The 16,331-nt window shown below is 43.3% G+C and overlaps 2 protein-coding genes across 2 annotated transcripts in view; one reads left to right on the top strand and one right to left on the bottom strand.

Moving 5' to 3' along the window:
* The first annotated feature begins 1,364 nt into the window (after window positions 1-1,364).
* Window positions 1,365-16,331, top strand: part of LOC143481909 (uncharacterized) — a 68,168-nt gene continuing 53,201 nt past the window's right edge. Inside the window, exons 1-2 of the mRNA XM_076980100.1 lie at window positions 1,365-1,844; window positions 2,017-2,120. The gene's annotated coding sequence lies outside the window, so the exon portion shown is untranslated. The remainder of the gene's footprint in view (window positions 1,845-2,016; window positions 2,121-16,331) is intronic.
* LOC143481322 (uncharacterized) lies at window positions 3,084-7,638 on the bottom strand. Its single transcript, XM_076979294.1, has 2 exons — window positions 7,035-7,638; window positions 3,084-6,944 (listed from the first exon to the last, which is right to left on the bottom strand). Exons 1-2 carry the CDS (start codon window positions 7,390-7,392, stop codon window positions 6,547-6,549), a joined length of 756 nt encoding a protein of 251 aa, XP_076835409.1. The 5' UTR covers window positions 7,393-7,638; the 3' UTR covers window positions 3,084-6,546.

The raw sequence follows: 16,331 nt of genomic DNA, 5'->3' as shown, positions 1-16,331 counted from the left end.
CAGTACTAGATATAATACTTAATCTGTGTCTATTTTACACCCACCGGTAACAATTTACATTCGCTGCTAAACCCTAGCTAACTTTTGATATTTATTGCACATCAAAAGACCAGTGCAGGATAAAATCCTTTAAAATCCGAAATCTTTGTAAAAAAAATAAATAAATAAAACAGTTACACTATGTAAAGTGCATTTACATCTATCAAATTAAATTAAATTCTCTCAACCTGAGACAACTGGTTTGTTCACAACAGAAGTAAATTTAACAATAAAACCTCTATTCTTAATTAAATAAATCCAATACCCAGTCTGGTAGACATTTAGGAGCTTCAAGTATTTTCTTAAATAAGGTTTATGGGTCATTCCAGGATTTTGGTACATTTCCTGTCCCACCACTTAAATTTCAAATGTACATGTCCAAAATATCTAAATGACAATTTTTTTTAACAAGGTACTTGTTATAAGACAAACTGTAAAATTTGGTGGAAAAATAAGCGCCTTAGATATTATTCAAAAGACCGAATACCTTTGAACCACCTCAAAAAATGGCCGTTTTCTCTTGTCCCACACATTGGGTGACCAACTCCTTTGCCAAATTTAACAATTAAAATAAGCTCTAAATAAATTACTTCCTCTTGTATATTGTTGAAATGCATCTCCTTTACTTATGAAAACAACTTCTTTGGTCTACATTGTATTGCATGTCACAGTTTTTACACTATAAGGAATTTTATCTGGCAGAGAAAGGGTTAAAAATGTTTGTGTACTAGCACAAAGGAATTTGCATCACAGGGACATTTCCTGCCCACATGGGAAGAAAAATGGTAAGTGCTCTAACAATTTTCAAGGTTTTTTTCCAAATATGTTTGTCCAAGTTGTGTGTGTCACTCAGTGAATGCAACTCTGTTCCTCATTTTGTAAGACTAATATTGAGTACAGTCAAAATTTACTTTATATACTTATATAATTATATTTGTCCTTGATCTTGTATACATAGCTAAATTTTACAGTGAGCATCTGTTCCTGGGGTAGACCACAACTTAGCCTAAATTTGCAACCCTGTTACTGCATACCAATTTACATCTAATAAAGAAAAAACTGCTTCCATATCTGAGCTTGACGAATCAAACTTTTTGATAACCTGTAGATAATAAATATATGATTTAAAATGATCAAATTGAAGATCAAATTTTCAGAAGTGACCACACCTGAAATGTACCAAAATCCTGGAATGACCCTTATATCGCCACATTGAAAATGCCAATTTTTCTTCAGCTTGCTCCTGACTCGCCTTTTCTGCCTCTTCTCCGTTTGTGTCGTGCGTCACTGGTGTTTGGGCGCACGTGTAACAACACTGGCTCTGATTGGCTACCATAACGCTGCCTTAGCCAATCGCTTACTGACTTGTTAAGTTAAACAGGTGTTACACCGAGAACTGTGGCCTAAAAGTGGACCTGACCACCCAGGGCCCAAGTAGGGAGAGGGGCCCATGAAAATCCTGATAATAGTTTTTTGTGATGTTTTTATTTTGGTGTTTAATTGGGCCCTCTAATTAATTATTTATTAATTAATATTTCAAATATATGGATAACATCAACTGAGGGAATGAACTTTAGTCTCAACATATTGAACATTCTGGGGCCCCCTCTTGGCTGTGCAAAATGGTTTAGTCCGCCCAACAGCTACCGGCAAGTGTAACGTCAGTGAGCCCAGATTGAATGACCTGGGGGCTAGACATCATGCTGCCCAAAAAGCACAAATCAGGTTATCAAAAGAGGAAAGAAAGGAAGGAAAAAGAAAGAATGCAGAATGAGGGGAGGCAACTGTTGACAGCTTTCCCAAAGGTGAACCGAGTTTGCTTATTATACAAAGTCCAATTAAAGTTAACGTAGTCCACTCCAGACAGCTGCTGCTGTTTGTATGCTCACGTGAAGTCGTTAGCTTAGCTAGTTGCTTGCGGCTGTAAGTATAAAGACAATTATGAGCCGGCTAACGTTAGTTGTCAACATTAACCAGTTTCAGAACAAACAGTGGTGCTGGTGCAGCAGCAGGAGCAGCCGTGGCCAGTCCTGACGGCTCTTCTGAAGATGAGCCTGAGGTTAGAGATGAACAAAGACACGGTGAGATCATTGTTCAAGTATTCAAGGGTGAGCTCCCCCCTCCGACCCCCCTTATGTTGGTATGTTGGTTAGAGAGAGAGAGAGAGAGAGAGAGCTGCTGACTGGTAGAATTACTGACTAAATGTGAGTTGTTTACCTTAAGTTTAAAGTAGGTTAGCCTTTTGGCTCAGTGCGTGTGCTATAGCACATTGTCTACTAACACAGCAGAGCTGAAAGTGAAACTTAATAAATGATCCTCCTAGCAATATTTCTGCTGTATATATCAACATGTAAATAGCCTACCAATATCACTGTAGTAGGCTCAAGTGCACACTAGCAATGTATTATTTTTGTCTGGTAAAAAGCCTTAGCATTGCAATGCTTTGCTGTGCTTAAAAGCTATCAGTGCTCAATGAATTCATGACGTTACCAAAGCCAATGAATAATCATGTTGATCTCAATATCAATCAAAATTATGATTATGATTTTTGCCATACATTTTTGCCAGAGAGTGATAAGAGTGAGAGAGAGAGAGAGAGATGTAAGTGGTGAGAACATAGAAATACAATGAGCTATTCCTGTTGGGATATTTTTTCTTGACCCAGATAGGCCCCAACACTGCCCCGATGAACCGATTGGTTTTGACTGAATTACCCAAGCAAAGTCTTAACACCAAAAGTTCTTTTAGATTAATTTATATGGAATATAATTGAATACAATATAGTCAAAGTATACGTGGTACAAACTCTCCAGTGCACTGGTACTAGTTGCCTAGAACTCTACTTAACCCAAGTGGATCTCAGCAGCCTCCAAGCAAAAAGTCCTCGTGCTGGGCGATGTCCTCCCTTTCATACCTCATCTCTAAGTTTCGATATCTGCCTCCACCTTTGCTACTCTTCCTTAGAGACCCCCCTGCTCCTCTCTAGCCGTCCATCTCCTTATCTCAAACTGCTTGTTTTGCAGCTTACACTGAATCAAATCAAATCAAATCAAATCAAAGTTTATTTGTATAGCGCTTTTCACAACACATGTCACAAAGCGCTTTACAGGATTTAAAAGGTTAACAATACTATGGGTCCAGAACCCTAATGAGCAAGCCAAAGGCGACAGTGGCGAGGAAAAACTCCCTATGATGGTGGGGAATAGGAAGAAACCTCGGGAGAACCAAGACTCAAAAGGGAACCCATCCTCCATTGGGCGGCCCGTTAACACACAAATTACACAAAATACAGACAAATACACAAGCCACACACAAATCACACAATCAGACTAAGTAAAGGTAAAAATGAAAGTTCTGGGTTTTGATATTGTCATTGTAAATGTCTGTTGATGAACGCCAGGCTTTCATTCCATGTCGGAGCAGCGATGCTGGTATTGTAGGCTCCGACTGCAGTGTTACTCTCCAGGTGAACCTTGGAGAAAAGATACGAGATGTAGTAAATATGTAACAAATTAATCAAAGGCCAAACTAAACAGATGAGTCTTTAATCGAGTTTTAAACATTGAGACTGTGTCTGAGTCCCGAATAGAGGCAGGAAGATTATTCCACAATTGTGGAGCTTTAAAAGAAAAGGCTCTTCCACCTGCTGTGATCTTTTTGATCCTAGGAACAGTTAATAACCCTGCGTCCTGTGAGCGAAGTGAACGCGCTGGGTTATATTGTTCAATAAGTTCACTAAGATAGTCTGGAGCTAAGCCATGCAGCGTTTTATATGTTAATAAAAGTATTTTATAGTCAATACGGAATCTAATTGGCAGCCAGTGTAATGACGATAGTACGGGACTAATGTGATCAAACTTTTTAGTTTTTGTTAAAACTCGTGCTGCTGCGTTCTGAACCAGCTGGAGTTTGTTTATCGATTTACCAGAACATCCAGCTAAGAGACTGTTGCAATAGTCTAAACGAGAGGATATGAATGCATGGATTAGTTTTTCTGCATCACTAGTATTTAATATGTTTCTAATTTTGGCAATGTTGCGCAAGTGAAAGAACGCTACCCTAGTTATATTATTAATATGTGTATTGAACGAGAGATCTGGGTCTATTGTGACGCCCAAGTTCTTTACCTCTGCGCTGGGGGTTATAGTAAAAGAATGTAGATTCAATGCTACATTATGTATCTTGTCTCTCGCAGCCCTAGACCCAACTATTATTAATTCTGTTTTATCGGGATTTAGTGCTAGAAAGTTACACGCCATCCAATGTTTAATCTCTTCTACACATTTCTCTATTTTACTGTTTGCGCCTAAATCATCGGGTTTTGCCGATAAATATAGCTGAGTGTCGTCTGCGTAGGAATGGAAACTGATGTCGTGCTTATGCATAATCTCGCCTAGGGGTAACATGTACAGTGTGAATAGAAGTGGTCCTAGGACTGTCCCTTGTGGGACACCGTATTTAACCTGCACAGATTTAGAGGTTTTATTATTAACACTTACACATTGGAAGCGGTCAGTCAAATATGATCTAAACCAGGAGAGTGCGACTCCTTTAATACCTACCGTGTTTTCTAGTCTATCCAGCAAAATGTTGTGGTCTACAGTATCAAAAGCTGCACTAAGATCTAACAGTACAAGGAACGAGACTAGCCCATTATCGGCCGATATTAGTAAATCATTCACTACCCTGAGTAAAGCTGTTTCAGTGCTGTGGTTTGGTCTAAATCCTGATTGGAACTTTTCATGGATACTATTTGATTGGAGATGGTGGTTTAACTGATTGGAAACTGCTTTTTCTAAAATTTTAGAGATAAATGGGAGATTAGAAATGGGTCTATAGTTGGCTAGAATCTGCGGATCTAGATTCTGTTTTTTAATCAAGGGTCTAATTACGGCGCATTTTAATTGTTTGGGCACGTACCCTAGGTTAAGGGAACAGTTAATCATATTAAGTAAGGGCCCTGCAATGGCTGGGAGTAGGTCTTTAAATAGACGGGTTGGAACTGGGTCGAATATACATGATGTAGGCTTAGATGAATTAATCAGTGTTGTGAGCTCTTTTTGCGATATAGGATCGAAGACATTTAGCTCGGTAATATTTTTGGATGCATAGTTACTAATAACTAAACTACTGGGGTTGGATTGGAGGTTAGGCTGCAATGTATTATGACTCTGTAGTCGGATATTATCTATTTTATTATTAAAAAAGTTTAAAAATTCATCGCTAGTGTGTGTAAGTGTTGTATTAGAACTAGTGTCGTTGATATTTCTTGTTAGTTTTGATACAGTCGCGAAGAGAAATCTAGGGTTATTTTTGTTGTTTTCTATTAGTGTCGAATAGTATGCGGCTCTAGCTTTTATTAAGGCATGTTTGTATTTGACTATGGCGTCTTTCCATGTGATTCTAAACACTTCTAGTGAGGTGGATCTCCATTTTCGCTCCGCTGCTCGAGCTGCCTGTTTTAGAAGACGGGTGTGGTCGTCATACCATGGTGCAAGCTTTTTCTCCCTAATTAATTTTGTTTTAACTGGAGCTACACTGTCTAAGGTATTGCTGAGTGTGTAATAAAACTGTTGTGTTGCCTGTTCTAATTCATTGGGCTGCAGTGGCATAGTGTTCGGTAGCTCTGGTAGTAAGTTTATAAATGTTGCTGCAGTGTCGGATGTGATAGTGCGCGTGGTTTTTGTATGGCGCATCTGATGTACATCGTATAAAGCCATTTCATATATTAGTAGGGAATGATCTGAAATGGCGTCATTTTGGGGGATGACTGCCAAATGTTCTATGTTTAATCCGTAAGTAAGTATTAAGTCTAAGGTGTGTTTACAGCGGTGGGTAGGCCCTGTCACATTTTGGGCTATACCTACTGAATCTAGTATGGAGTCGAACGCGATTTTCAGTGGGTCTGATTCATTTTCATAATGAATGTTGAAATCACCCACAATTACAAATCTCTCGATGGTTAAGACTATTTCCGAAAGAAACTCAGCAAATTCCTTAAGAAATTCTGAGTAAGGACCCGGCGGTCGATAGATGGTCACTAGTTTAAGCTTTGTTTTATTGCCTATAAGATTATTGCCTATTTCACCTATCAGAGCCTTGAATGAGTTAATAGAGGTGGTTGGTTTTACAGTAAAACCTATATCTATGTCATATATTGTGGCTACTCCACCTCCACGCCCTGTGATACGGGGCTGATGAACATAACTGTATCCAGGAGGAGCTGCTTCATTAAAACTTACATATTCGTCCACTCTAGCCCATGTCTCTGTTAAACAGAGTGCATTTAGTCTGTTATCTGTGATTATTTCGTTTACTATCACAGCTTTTGATGCAAGCGATCTAATGTTTAAAAGTCCTAGCCTTAGCTTAATATTGCTGCTTACTTCGCGTTGATTATTTAATTTAATTTTAATTAGATTTTTAAAACATATCGCCCTGTTATTCTTATACCTGCCACGGCTAACAGACACAGTCTCAATGGTTTGGTAGTTAGGGAAGTAAGTTCTACTTAGCTGATTTGCGTGGTTTGTTGTGGCTGGTCAGGCGACTGGGGTGAAGTCCATCTCGGCGGTAGAGTGACGGACGCTCACGGAAACTCTCCCAGTTGTCGACGTAGTCCACGCCGACGCTGCCACAGGTGTCCCGGAGCCAGCTGTGGAGACAGAAAAGACGGCTAAACAACTCGCACCCTCGCCGGAATGTTGGAAGCGGACCGGAGACAACAAGCCTGGCCGACGTCTTCTTCCGTGCGGTGTCCAGAAGCGAGCGGTAGTGGTCCTTCAGGATCTCGCTGCGCCGGGCGAAGGTGTCGACAGCCCCCACGTGAAGGACGACGGTGCCGAAGTCATCTCGCTGCTTCAGCGCCGAGGGAAGCCGCCTGGCCACGTCCAGGACACGAGCGCCTGGAAAACAGGACACAGTGGGGTTTCTCTTTGACCCTGGCAGATCGACCTTCAAGTGTCGTGTAATCGAGTCGCCGATAACGAGGATACCGCCTTTATTCTTCTTTGGTGCCGGCGCTGGTGAGGGCGAGGTGGAGGACCCGGAGCTGAGCACCTCGAACGGGTTCGCAGAGGAAAAGTCCGGCTGAGGTAGGGGTGACGACGCCGGCTGCCTTCCGCGTCCTCGCTGGCGCTCCCAGCCTGGAGCACGGGTCAAGATGGCGGTCGCGCTGAGCCGCCGTGACGAGGGAGTGGAGACGGCCGAGTAGGCAGCGTCGCGGGCGGCCTCGAGCCTGGTCTTCTCCTGGGTGAGCTCCGCTTGCTTCTCCAGAAGACGCTCGATCTGTCGACCCAACTTCTCCAGCTCCGAGCCGAGCTTGACGAGAGCCCGTTCCTCCGCGGTAGCCATGAAAAACAGGGGAGACCAAACAGAGGGAGAAAGAGAGAAACAGAGGGAGAGAACAGAGGGAGAGAACAGAAGGAGGGAACAGAAATTAGATAAAATAATTAGATGTCGGTAAATGTATTACACTGATTTAGAATCGTAGTGTTTAATGTAAGTGTATTAGGCTATAGCTAAGCTATGCTAATTTGATAGTGAATCGGCGTTTGCGTGCGAGCGTGCTGCCGTGCGTCGTGAAACAGGAAGCAGGAAGCCGGAAACAGGAAGGCGGCCTGTTGACCGTCTGCACTGCCTATCCTGCCTATACTTGCGAATGATCTGAATAGGCCCATTCTATTCTCCTCAAGGCCACTGAGGCCTTCTCACTTCTGCTCTTCCATAGCCTTTCAGGAAAACATCAAGTTTAAACATTAAGTTATTCACTTTTTTCCAACATTCCCCCTTTTAGACCAAAACATTGGTCTAACTCTAGTCTAATACAAAATTTTATCTAGCCCAGTGCACTTCTTAAAAGAAAGACAATCATAAAAATCCCTAAATGTGTATACATTCATAGTGTGACTATGTCAGTTAGTACAATGTCGATGTGTTCTTTTACGTGATTTGTGGGTTCTGGATCCCTCCCCAGTCGTGGGCCAAGACCTTTCAGACTATTTGGAGATGCCCCCCTTCATCTCCCACGGTTTCGTGACTTGACGTTGTCCACGAGACCCAGGTCCCGCCCGGTGGGAGATCACCTCGACCCGTTCTATTAATGTGCCCATGTGTCATGCATATTATTTCTTAAACTAGTGAATTGACTTTCATGTACTGTTGGTTGTGCTCTAATGTGTGGTGCGTCTTCATTCTTCATCAGTCGCAGACGCTGCCAATACCTACAAAGCAAGCATAATTAATCAAAAACAACAAGTTTTTCACACAGAATCGTCTTCTTTGGATGATAGGTCATCATCATCCGCCGTCACCAGTGGCATGGTATATGGCGGTGGGTTCTTCGTGTCCCCCTTCTCGATCACAACACTGCTCAACCTTTGGGCGAGAGCTCTGATACATGTTATACAACATCCACATTTAACAACAATCGTGGTTAATACCAAGGTTATAATCCTTAACGAAAATGAACGAAAGAACGAAAACTGTGACAAGTAATAACAGTAATTAAAATCTTGAAATATTAAGTATATTACAAAAAGTTCACTACAAAAATAGCTCTGTATTTGCAATTGTTGTGTATTTACATACATGGTGTGGCATCTAAATACTACTATCGGGACAGGGATGCATGGAGAGATTGTATTCTCCCATGGGGTCGCTCTCATGGAAATCAGCACTAGTGGTAGTGCCTGTACATAGTCCATGTCCCCTTTGCGCATGCTTTAGCCAGTTTGGTCTAGTGCAACCATTTCTGCCAGTAGAGCTGAGGCTGGTTGTGGAATCTCTCCTGATTCCACCTCCTCCCACTCTCCTCCACATGCTTGTACCACAGCGTAAGAGGCCTTCAGTTCGTTACCTTGTCTCCAACAACTCCCATCTGAACAGAGTTCCCATGCTCCTGGTTTAGTAATTCTGACCTTGTGCAGTTCTGGTCTGAGCTGAATGTGTCTTTCTGTGGCGTCAGCACAGTCATGTGATGTCCTATCCTCTGCTACTTCAATGTTATCAGTCAGATTCACTAATTTTGACTCAGTATTGTATGTGATGTGTGGCTGTGTGAATATGGCTTTTATCTTATTCTGTTGTGCTCTTGATAAAGAAAAGGCTTGTGAATTTATGAACGCCATTACTCCGTGATTGGTGCTGATTATTAGTGAATGACACATTACCAAGTGTGTTGTTTTCTCTATTGCTGTGGTGAGTCCTGCCATGTATGCTGTGCATGGTCCTGTTCCTATTACTGGTTGATCCAGCTTTGAACTATGAAAAAATTTTCCTGCTTTCTTCACCCTCCCCCTTTTACTGTAAGAGACAATTTTGTCTCTTACAGAAACATTGAGGTTAATTGTTTTGGTGTAATCTGGTTCAGCTAATTCAGTTGTGCTATCAAGTGCTTGTTTCAAAGTTATTAAATCCCGCTCTGCCTCAACCGTCCAGTCCAGCTCCACTTTCCCGTTACCCAAACCCTTAGACACTGTTAGTTTCCTAAGACTGTGAGCCAAATCACTATAGTTAGGTATATAGCTACGCCAGTAGCCTGTCAGGCCTAATAAGGACATAATTTCAGATACTGTTGTGGGCTTTGTCAATGACAATATTGACTGTCTCTGATTTATTGGGCTTTTAATTATTTCTCTTTTAACAGCTTGAGTAACTCATCTTTCATTAACTCATCTTCTTCTTGCCTTATGGCTTTCTCCACATCACATACCACTGTTGTGGAATTGATGTCATGCAAGTTGAGGTCTTATAATTTATGAATCATTATTTATTTGATAGCAAGAGAGTTACAAAATATAGAACTATAAATGTTAATTTTGATGTGAAGCTTACACTTCATTTAGTAACTCTGAACTGTCTCTCTCAGTCCAGATTCTTTCTAATCAAAGTGTGTATAGAAAAACTAAGGATGCTGCTTCCCAGGAGCAGTTATCAGTTTCCCTGGGATTCAACCTTGGGTGCATAGAAATGGATAAGCAGTATTATATCCAACTCTGCTACTGCTCAGAAGACTTCAGTCTTGCAGAAAAATATCTTTAATATGGTTACAGTTAGTTACTTATCAGTGCAAGCAGTACGTCACACACAGACTGTGCTATAGTGTGTCAGAACGGGAGATGTAGGGGACGGAATCTCCCGCGGTTGTTTTATGATGGCGAACCCAAGCGCCTCGTCCGTACACTGAATAATCGCACGAGCGCGAGGGAACAAAGACTCGGCGCGCTGGGTATTCAGTGCTGACGTAGAGGGTGAAACTGAAAGTAATCGCGGAGAAACTCGACGCGTGTAACGGGGGAAAACAGAAAACAATCGCGGAATACTCAACGCGAGAAACGGGGGAAAACAGAGAACAATCGCGGAAATAACTCAACGCGTGGCGAACACACAGAAAACCAAAAGGAAAAAACAAGGACGCCAGGGAAGGTAGCTGGCTAGCTGGCAAACGCCGCGAGGAACAAAAAACCCTTCCCAAATCCAAAACCAAACGGACAGGAAGAATAACAGCGGGAGGAAAACTTGAGAGAGGCCAGGGAGTGGCGCAGGAGGTAACAACTCGAATGGACAGGGATACAAACAAAACAACTGAAACGAATGAGAGGCAGGGTGGCGAGACACCGAGCAGAGACAACAGGGAAATGGCGTGAGGTTGACGACATGAAGCAGACAACTCAGCGGTGAGGCACTGCGTCTGTCATCCTTATAAAGACGGGATGACAGGTGAAAGCCATTACCGCTGATTTGTCTGAGGTCTGACTCGCGGGCTCCTCCTGGTGGCAACCGGAGGGGCCGCCCTGGGACCAGCCCTGACAGAGCCCCCCCCTCTAGGCCCGAGACCCTGCGGGCCCAGGGCGACAGCCCTGTCCCGGCGAAAGTTCCGGATCAGGGTCTGGTCCAGGACCCGGCTGGCCGGAACCCAGGAGCGGTCAGCCGGTCCGCACCCCTGCCAATCAACCAAGAATTGCTCCCGGCCCCGAACCTGACGGACGTCCAACAACCGGCGGACGGTGTAGGCCGGACCCCCACCGACCGTACGGGGGGCAGGCGGCGTTGCAGCGCGGGGAAGGCGGCACAGAACCGGCCGAAGCTGCGAGGCGTGGAACACAGGGTGCACCCGGAGGGACGAAGGAAGGGACAGGCGGTAAGACACCGGATTGACCCGCCGCTCAACCTTAAAGGGGCCCAGAAAGCGTGGTGCCAGCTTCCTGGTCCCACCACGAACCGGCAGGTCCCTGGACGACAGCCACACCCGTTGTCCAGGACGAAAAGACAAGGCCGGAAGGCGATGCCTGTCAGCACAGCGCTTGTGGCCAGCCGAGGCCCTAAGCAGGCCTGCAGGTGGACCTGCAGCGGCGAACCAGGGCTCTGGCGTTAGGCACCGCCACATCCCCCTCCTGATCAGCGAACATGGGCGGAGCATAGCCGTAAAGGCACTCGAAGGGCGACATGCCCAAGGACGAGTGCCAGAGGGTGTTGTGGGCGTACTCTGCCCACATGAGCTGGTCGGACCAGGAGGCTGGATTGGAGGAGGCCAGGCATCGGAGCGTCTGCTCAAGATCCTGATTCACCCGCTCCGTCTGGCCGTTGCTCTGGGGGTGAAACCCAGAGGAGAGGCTGGCCCTGGCACCCAGGAGTTTAAGAAAAGCGCCCCAAAAACGGCTCGTGAACTGTGGCCCACGGTCGGAAACCACGTCCACAGGGAAGCCGTGAGCACGCACAATGTGTTGCAGGAAGACGGAGGCCGTTTGGCGAGCAGAGGGGAGCTTAGGCAGTGCTATAAACTTGCTATAAAAGCGGTCCACAATGACCAGTATAGCCGTGTTGCCCCGAGAAGGGGGCAACCCGGTCACGAAGTCCATGGAGATGTGCGACCATGGACGAGAAGGAACCGGAAGCGGGTGGAGCAGCCCTGTGGGCTTGGTATGAGGGGTCTTTCCCTGAGCGCACACCGCGCAAGTAGCCACAAAACTGCCAACAGATCGGTCCATGTTGGGCCACCAAAAACTACGCTTGAGTAGTTCAAGGGTGCGCCGAGCACCTGGGTGGTGTTGCGCTTAACCTTCTTACCTTAGCGCAGCGTGTTCGTTGATTGCAAAAGAAAACATTACCAGTCTTGTCTTTAGCCTTTTATTAAAAAATATACATAGGCCTATTAATTAATTTAATACAGAGATCTCTGGAGAGCTCACATTACCTAATCATGTCACCCCATGTGCAGCTCTGAAGCTGTCTGCTCTCTTTCACCATATATGCTTTCCTTCCTAAACATAGGAACTGCACATTCCATAGTTTAACCTACAGCTGTCTCTATTCTGGAAGCGAGGTCTTACTACCTGGCCTTACCACATAAGGTCACAGTGAGCCTCCTCTTACACATATCCCATTTTAGCCTACTGCAAACGCATAGAGTATTGGAAGGCACACAAGCGCTTATACCGACATTCTTACTAATAAACAACTTGATCAATAATATAATGTAAGCAAAACATATAGTGATTAATATTAGAGATTTGATTAATACTTTGACTTGTCAAAATATATAAATTATGATAAGCTGTTGATTCTATACTGTAATGTAAACAAACTATGAAGGGATTAAGATGAAAATCACAACAATTCCCCCTTTTTGATCTCTAAATAGATCAAACTTTAAGTTAATCCAAAACTACCTTTTCATCTTCTGACTCCAACTATGACATCATACCCAAACATCTTTGTGGTTCCTGCTTCTCAATCTTACTGCTGATTAAGCTTCCCACTAAGCTTCTTCTACATTGGAATACAACATTTACCTGTAATCATAAGTCAAAAGTATTCCCACAGAAGTTAACACAGACATAATAAGACAGTCAATTCAATTATCTGCTGTCGTGTCCATTTAGTATAATCTGATCCATGAATGCCTTATATCTTAATTTCTGACGTATTTTCCAGTGATGGTCCCAGTGTTGGGGCAGGTCTAAACCATACTATGTTTATCCTAATTAGGCCTAAGGGGTCTTAACCCAATTGGCCCACTCCTATTACTAGATATACGGTACACAACCTATACTAGAGATGTGCTAGTACTCCAGATGAAAACATCCCAATTCTATTGATAGAATAACTAGGTTCTTGGTAGGATGTGCGTCTCTCTGAAAAATAATGCTTACCTTTGAACTTTATTATTGCTAAATGGCCGTCCCAGCCGGCCGGTAGTATGATTATCAACTCCTAAAGCTTTATGTGAAACTCTCCAAGGGATCTCAGTTATGCAGCTACTATTACAACAATATTGGCCTTGACCCACCATGGATCCATATGCACAGGGGGCAGTCCCCTGTAAGGTCCTTTAACATGTTGTTAAATACTAACAATCACAATGCTACTACTTTCAATGATAATACAAAAACATATAGACAAAAAACAATGTTACACAAGGCCTGTAAAACAACATTAGACAATATTACTGAACATCCAAATACATCACAAAACATTTACTGCAGCATCATCTATTCTTCTGCCCTGTTGGAGGCAAGATTATCTTCTTATCCCACGAAGGAGGTCAGGGTGGACTACCTGGATGTACCTCCGCTCTCAGGTGTTATTTTGACCTGTCGTTTGAGAGCTCCGTATCTCTGCGCGCTGGTTCTGATGCTCAGCACCGGCTGAGGTGGTACCACGTTTCTCCTTTGCCCTTCAATCGGACAGAGTGTGATGTTCTCTTTAGTGACCTTGAATGGACTGGTCCACCTGGGCTCTGACCACTTTCTTTTGATGACCTTAAGCAGGACCCATTTGGTGACAGGTCCGTTGGTTCTGACTCCTCTCCTTGTACCTGGACAGAATAAGCTTCACAAATTACTTTTTTTAGTTCACTGTAACCTTCCTTGTACGACCCCGAGTGTACCTGTCAGGTTTCGCAAGCGCATTGGGGGACCCCCGAAAACTTCTCACTGTCATGAGCTCAAACGAAGTGAATCCTGCAACAAAATTCACTGAAGATCTTCTGGCCAACCATATAAATACCTTTGTGCACATACCTTTTCCTTTACCTTTACCATTATACTTACCATTTATAATCTCCATTTTAGCCTGAGATTGAGAATGATAAACCAACCCACATTTGTGTCTCAAACCCAAATTTTGTTCCACAAATTTTAGCTCCTAGCTAGTAAAGTGCATATCATTATCTGAGCATACTTAATTTAGTATACAATGGTGCAGTATCCAGTAATTTTATCAACATTCTGCAGACTGACCTCGAGTCATCTGCCCTGGTGGAAATGCTTCTACCCAACCTGAGAATTTATCCTCAGCCACTAACAAATTCCTTAGTCCTCATATTGGTATTACCATACCCATGTAGCCAATCTGAACTTCATCTCCTATTTTCATTGCATTTTGTACAGAACCTCACATATGTGTATTTCCTTACACAATTCTCTGCTGCTGTAACAATGCAAATTTCCCCACTGAGTGATTAATGAAGAATTATCATATCCTATCTTAGCTCCTTTGGTCCAGGGAGCCTGCTTAGACCTTTCCTTAAAGCATGACAGCTGTTATGCATATTTCAAATATCACATTCCTCTGTCCAGTCTGCTATTACGTCAGTATAGGTGCCATCAGTTAACCAAAATTTTCTTAATTTATTTCTACCCACATGCTACCCTGTGTGCCTCAGTTAACACTGGTTTGATCAATAGATTCTATATAATTAGTTTCCCATTTGGTCCTTTCCAGAGTTCCTTATTTCTTACCATATTTACTCAGCAATGCTATTTTATTTTAATAATAAAATTTTATTTAAGTACTCTATTTCTTAAATTTTTTCTCTGGGGTCAATTTTCCTGTACTTTACATAGCTCTAAGTCCTGTGGTCTGCCTTGCAAACCATCTAATGTGCTCCTATTTGCCTCTGTCTCTAAGCTTACCCCCTTTTGTTATCTTGTCACTCTGTACGTACAACCTCTGATTTATGCTGTGTGCATGGTGTTGTCTCCCCCTTTACTGAAATATCATTCAGGAATGTATTTCAGAAACTTCTAAAAAGAGTAATAAGTTTTAATCAGTAATTTGCTAAGTCCACAGCCTATGCCAATGTCTGTTTTTGTTTAATAAATTAAATTAAACTTTCATAAATTAAATTTAAAATAAAATAAGTCTTTCTTTGTGATAGAAAATACTAGTCAAATGAAGTTATTTTAATACACTAGTTATTACAAGATTTAAATTAGCTCACACTCAGAAAGTTAGTTGTTACCGATGCCTTGTTGTACTGGTTTCCTATCATGCTTACCTACTCCTTACCCATGTGACCAGGGTGTGAAGATAATTAGATGTGTGGAGTGGCTGAATCTCCCATTATCTACCAGCACTGTTGCGCATGTCTCAGCTTTGCAGGGTTGCCGCCCCTCAGGCCCCAGTAACCTAGTTTACCTGATCCTGTAGCTGTTCTTCAAATTCCTCCCATGAATTGGATCCCCTCCTATGTCATAAGACAAAATAACATAAACTGGGTCGGGTGGCAGGACAAAGGTTCAATCAAAGTGATCTGGCTTCCAGGAAATGAACTGGGAGTGGACGCCCCTCGCGGCTCATGAGTGAGGCTTCAGGAAACCCCTGTAGATAGCAACCGTGGAGGCCAGTCTGTGGACTTCAGGTGCATCAGGTGTCTGCTGTCTGTGAACAGTGCATTTGTAATGTCTCTTCCACAGGTTAACAGGTACAGTCTTTGATCTCAGGAACCTGTGTTTAGTGGCCTGCTGGCCACATTGTACAGTCATTTGAACAGTTCTGTGCAGACTTTGATATTCTCCAGCCAGAAATGATGGTCTTTGAGTACCGCCAGTGAGGGACAACATAGAGTTTGCCGTAGCTTTGCTGTCCAAGTTCTCATCAGGGCCCCGCCATTGCCCTGGTACTGCAGAAGGGTTTGGAGCTGGACCTCTGACCTCTGGCCCTCCTTCATCCTACGGTTCTGTGGGGACTCTCTTTCGCCCAATGACTCTCCTGAACACAAAGAGAAAGCATCCACCCCACCTGCCACAACGAAGTTGCCAGGATCACTGTGACCTTCCTTGCCCCTTCCCAAAACCCCTTCTTCTAAAATTTAGGTTAAACCCATACTGTTGATACTACTGCATAAAATAATACACTTAGGGGACATATTGAGGTCTCTGGGGCAGATCCCCTGTGCTCTGAGATCTTTTAGAGTGCAACAGCTTGCTCAGAGACATTTTATCTCTGCCCAGCTTCAAGAAGAGTCTCAACACCTTCCTGTTTAGATCTGCTTTTAATTAAGAAACTCC

Source organism: Brachyhypopomus gauderio, chromosome 18, assembly GCF_052324685.1.
Source record: "Brachyhypopomus gauderio isolate BG-103 chromosome 18, BGAUD_0.2, whole genome shotgun sequence".
In the NCBI taxonomy this organism is placed as follows: Eukaryota; Metazoa; Chordata; class Actinopteri; order Gymnotiformes; family Hypopomidae; genus Brachyhypopomus; species Brachyhypopomus gauderio.
This window is presented reverse-complemented; position numbering and strand designations above follow the sequence as displayed.

Coding starts and splice junctions, on each gene's coding strand:
- LOC143481322 (XM_076979294.1), bottom strand. CDS start 7,392: ATGGCTACCGCGGAGGAACGGGCTCTCGTCAAGCTCGGCTCGGAGCTG. Junction 6,945..7,034: donor ACCAAAGAAGAATAAAGGCG/GTATCCTCGTTA, acceptor CCTGTTTTCCAG/GCGCTCGTGTCCTGGACGTG.